The sequence below is a fragment of the Echinops telfairi genome, unplaced genomic scaffold (genome assembly GCF_000313985.2).
Source record: "Echinops telfairi isolate 266 unplaced genomic scaffold, ASM31398v2 ScPeMD7_2;HRSCAF=8, whole genome shotgun sequence".
NCBI classification, from domain to species: Eukaryota; Metazoa; Chordata; class Mammalia; order Afrosoricida; family Tenrecidae; genus Echinops; species Echinops telfairi.
Genome location: NW_022103898.1, coordinates 61,845,535 through 61,850,679, shown reverse-complemented (window position 1 = coordinate 61,850,679; position 5,145 = coordinate 61,845,535). Strand labels below are relative to the sequence as shown.

Below are 5,145 nucleotides of genomic sequence, written 5' to 3'. Positions count from 1 at the left end.
GATGCAACATATGTAGTTATTTGCTTGGTTCATGGAAACAGCAATAAAACTGGCCATTATTAGAACTTTTATTTTTGTTTATGTCTATATTCTGCCTCTACACTATTACAATGTAGACTACTGAAAGCAGGGTTTGGAAAACATTGCCTGTAAAAATTCAGATAGTAAATATTGTGGCTTTAGGGGAAAGAATTGGACCTTGGTCTTGTAATTTTCTTTTCTTTAACAACCACTTAGTGAAAAAAAAAGAAAATAAGAAAATGTAAAAGCCACTCTTCGCTCCCCACGAGATGGAAACAAAACTGGCCTGCTGGCAGGGTCTGCTGACCCGTCTAATTTCATCAAAAGCAAACCAAAACCAATAACCTTCCAAAGCTCATAGAACACGAACTTATTCACAGAAAGCTCTGGACAAATGCCTGGTGACATAAATTTATAAAATAATTGATGGAAAAATGGTCACGTGGTCACTAACCCTCCCTCTAAGACTCTCAGAAGTGTATTATTGTTGTTGTTAATGCTACTGCATTTATGCTACTGTGGTGGGGTGAAATGAAAAGGCACCGCTAGAGACAGTTCTTAGATGGTCCAGGAATCCAAACACGTTTGCTTCAAGAACACTGATGAAGGTGTGTGTGGTCTGGACCCTCAGACGCCCTCAGGCCTATGAACCATCTTTCGCAGTCTGGAAAAGAAGTTTTCCTTCCAACTTACTTTGTCCTTTTTGAAAATGAATCAAGAGTATTTGAGCAACCAGAGAAAATTCCGGAGCCCAAGACTCACCTGTTCTGCCAACCGCCATCTTCTGAGCAGACAATTCACCGGAGATGCAGCTGATGGTAACTTGATAAAGGCGCCCAGGGGTTAAGTCTTTAAAGTGGATGTCAGTAAGCTGAGGTGCTAATTTGTGCTCCCTCATGGTCCCTTGGTGAGACAGGGTGATGTTGTAGGAATCCACATCTCCAACAGGTCTTTGCCACTTGACGCTTAGAGAGGTCGAACTGCCATCATTGGTTACCTTCAAATTTGAGACCTCCTTGGGGGCTAGTTAGGAAAGAATGGAAACAAGATTTTTACTCAGGGTATCTTGCCAGTAACGGAGCCATAGTGGCACTGTCTTTCAACTAGCCTTAGTGTTCAGCTACTACCTGTGAGGCTGACAGTTCAAACCCACCAAGCACTACCAGCACTGCAGGAGAAAAACGAGGCTCTCTGTTCCTGGAAAGACTTGCAGTCTCAGAAGCACTGGGCAGGGATGCTCTACGTCGGAACTGACGGGAGGACAGTGGGTTTTATCTTACCAGTATAAGAGGCCAAATTTTAAATCCGTATTTAAATTCTTATAAACCACACTCATTGCTCAGAAGAAAACATCCACTCCAGAATGTAAAAGTAATGCTGTGAGGCTAAGGTTTTCTAGTTTGTGGAAAGAGGAGAGTCCCGGCAGTCAGGAGCCTGCCGTATTCTGGTGGGGCTCTTCGTCAGCCGGACGGCTCTGGGTGTCTTCCCAAGGATGGCGCTCCTCACTGATAAGTCAGAACTTGCTCAGAAGACCCCCCAAAAAAGTCCTTTCGCCTTCTAAAATTCTTTAAATGGTGCTCTGTCATGCTCAGAGTGCTCTGTCAGCTTCCAGTGTCTATAGATTCAATAATAGAAACTATATAATAAACACCCATTGCCACTGAGTTGATGCCAATCCATGGTGACCCCGTGTGGCAGAGCAAAACCATAGGGTGTTCAGTGGCTGATTGCTCAGAAGGAGGAAACCAATCTTTCTTCTGCGGCATCTCTGAGTGAAAAAGAACTCTTACCTTTTTGATTAGCAGCTAAGTATGCTGGTTGTTTACAACACCACAGACCTCCATATGATAAACACAGTAATTGAATGATGAGAACAAATTTTTGGTTGGTGTGTTAAAAATGTTTCATGTTAAATGAGAATGTTATGGTTGAGTCAGTTTTATCCATTAAAGAAAAATGATTGCAAAGGAGAGACACTGTGTGTGTGTATTTTTTCTCTCTTTTGCTCCTGTTGTGATTTTGGGCCTCATTAAGGGTGTAATTTTCACTAATGAGTCTTCAGTAAAGAAATCACATATCATTGAGTTTTCAAAGCAAAGTTAGAAGTGTATCTCACCCTTGGTATAAATAAATAATTCTTATGATACACGAGTATATTACATTTTTATCAAGAATGTCAATGTATGTTGGAAGAGTGACATGAAAGGCATGTACACGGACAGACATACTCAAATGTCTTTTGAACCACAACAATTTCCAAGGCACTGCATATTTTAGATTTCTCTTAAGATTAGATAATTTGTCAAGAAAGGAAATTTACTAGCACATCAGACGCCCCCGAAGTATTAGAATCGATTAGAACGTAAGCTCGATGAGGGCGAAGACCTTGTGTCTCTTGAGTACTGCTCTGCCTACAATCCCCAGCATGGATACCTACTCCTCATTACCCTCATCACCTAACACGTCACCTGTATGACAAGAGTAAAGGAAAACGTGGCTGAAACTGCAGCTCATCATCTGTCTCAATGACAAATGTCTGTCAAGAACACGCACCGAGGTGCAAGACAGGAGACATGCTGGCTCTGAGGTGTGTGTGAACTTGGCAGAGTCATGATTCCCCAAGGTTTGGCAGATACATAACGATGCAATTTGGCAGTTTTGTAATAGTCATTCTTTATTTTGTGAGTGATATAATCATTCCCTACTTCACATACCGATGATTTTTGCATTAAAATATAATCTTTGGAATTTAACCATCCCTCTAAGGGAGGAGTGGGCATTGTTGATATTAAATAAATACTGTTTGGTTGAATGAATGGATGCAAAGGCATGAACTATTATTTGAAACCTAGAACACTTTGGTTTATCATGGTGGATTAAGCTATGAAAACAGGTCCTATAGAATGGGGTCGTAGGGCATGTTTCCTTGAATAGAGGGTTTTCAAAATTGTTGTAACCATGTGACTGTAGCAGGCCTGCATTTGTGGTTAGCTGCCGCAGAGCCCGTTCCAGCTAGTGAGGAGCCCCTGTACGACAGAACAAAACATCGCCCAGTTCTGCATCGTCTTTCTAATCATTTGTAGTCGAGTCCATTGCTGAAGAAACTGGGTCTTGTGAGTGCCTTCTAACCTGGGGGCGCCTCTTCCAGCACTCTATAGGACAGCATTCTTTTTGAGATGGAAAGGATTTTCCAAAACTAATTTTCAAATGTAGATCATCGGGCTTCTCTTCCTAGTCTGTCTTAGTCTGAAGCACCACGGAAACCTGTTCACCATGGGAGACCCTACAGGTCTCCGAAATACTGGTGGGGTGGCTTCCGTCATCACAGCCACACACAGATCTCACAATATGACCACCTCACAGAGGGGTGCTGAAGGTCTGTGGAGCTTATTGCTGCTTGCTTCTGTCTCGAGTTGATTTTGAATCATGGGGATGTCAGCGGATGGGTAGAGCTGTCTGATGGGATTTTCTAGGCTATAATCTTTGGGGGAGCTAGACTTTTCTCCTGCTGAGTGCTGCAGGCTCTGGGCTTATCGACAGCATTGACCAAAGTAGGAATGGCCCAATGGCCCAAAGGATGCCTGCTTAAGAGAAGGCAGTAGGAATGGGTGGACTCAATGAGAGAAGTCAAGCACTAGCATAAACCTAACAATCAAAGGAGATTATTTGTTGATGAAACAATTCTTTGCTTTGAGCTGTATTCTTGCCCACTACCTGGAAGGACGTACCTGTCCGGACGAGTTTCCATCTGTAGTTTTGCAGGCCGGCAGCCTCTGTCACAATAGTGAGGTTGTAGAGGTGACCAGGGGTCAGCCCACGAAAAGTGAAGGCAGTAGCCTGCTTGTCCCCGGTGCTGGCCTGGACTAGAATCCCTTTATCCATTAGCATCAGCTGGTATCGGTCCACATTCCCCGAGCCAGGAGACCAGGAAATCAAGAGAGAATCGGTTTTGGTGGAAATCCCAATATCTTTCACTGGAGATGGCACTAGAAGGGGGGAACGGGAGGGGAGGCGGAGAGAAAGCATGGCTAAAGTGTTATGCATAATTTCCTTGTGGAGGACATAAATACATTGGATTAGAGATCACGTATTCATTTGTGCATCTTTGTAAATCTATTTGGAGTAATACCAGTAACAAATAACAGCACTCTTGAATTTCAGTTGATGATTGGTCTTTTGAAAGTCTACAGCTTAAAGCTACACCATGACTGTCTGTCTCCCCAACTCGGTAGATGCCACTGAGTTGGTTTTGAGTCGTTGTGACCCTGTGCGCAAAAAAGTAAAATGCTGCCAGGCCTGCACCATCCTCACAGTCATTAGTACATCGGAGACCACATTGCAACCATTGTGCCATCCAGCTAGTCAAGGATCTGCCTCTTTACTGTTGCTCTGGAACTTTGCCAAGTGAGAGAGAAAGATGGGGCTTTCGGCTCCTCTGAATAGCTAGTCTTAGAGACTCCCAGGGGAGTCCTACTCTGACCCACAAGGTGGAGATGAGTCAGCATCAACCTGCTGGCAGGGAGTTGGGAGTTTGGTTCTACTTTACCAAGCATGATGCCCTTTTCCAGGGACTGGTCTTTCCTGATACTTCCAGAGTGTGTGAGGTGAAGGTGCACATCCTCATTTCTGAGGAACATTTCAGCTGTTCCTCTTCCAAGACAGATTTTTGTTGTTCTTTTGATAGCCCGTGATTCTTTATATATTCTTCCCCAGCACCATAATTCAAATGGTTTGTGTAATGCAATGTCCAACTTTCACATGCACATGAGGCGATTGAAAATACCGTCGCTTGGGTCAGGTGCACGTTTGTGACACCATTGCTTTTCAATACTTTAAAAAGATCTTGTGCAGTGGATTTACCCTCTGAAATGTGTTGTTTGATTTTTTGATGGCTGCTTTCATGTCAATCTTTTGTTTATCTATTGGTTCAGTTGTGAGGATTTTGTTTTCTTCATTAAGTTGTAATCCATATTAATGCCTGCAATCCTTGATCTTCATCAGCAAGGACTTCAAGTCCTCCTCACTTTCAGCAAGCAAGTGGTCTGCACATGCTAATAAGCCTTCCTCCAGGACTGCTGCTGTGTGCTTCCTCACATCGTCCACTTTCTCTGATGATTTGCTCAG

At 43.4% G+C, this 5,145-nt stretch overlaps 1 protein-coding gene across 2 annotated transcripts in view; it reads right to left on the bottom strand.

Annotated features, from left to right (window-relative positions):
• PTPRB (protein tyrosine phosphatase receptor type B) overlaps window positions 1–5,145 on the bottom strand; it is a 124,929-nt gene that overhangs the window by 63,860 nt on the left and 55,924 nt on the right. For both annotated transcript variants that reach the window (XM_045291892.1, XM_045291897.1), the window contains 2 exons: window positions 3,750–4,007; window positions 784–1,044 (listed from right to left, as the gene is read on the bottom strand). In XM_045291892.1, coding sequence (XP_045147827.1) covers window positions 784–1,044; window positions 3,750–4,007 — 519 coding nt within the window. The remainder of the gene's footprint in view (window positions 1–783; window positions 1,045–3,749; window positions 4,008–5,145) is intronic.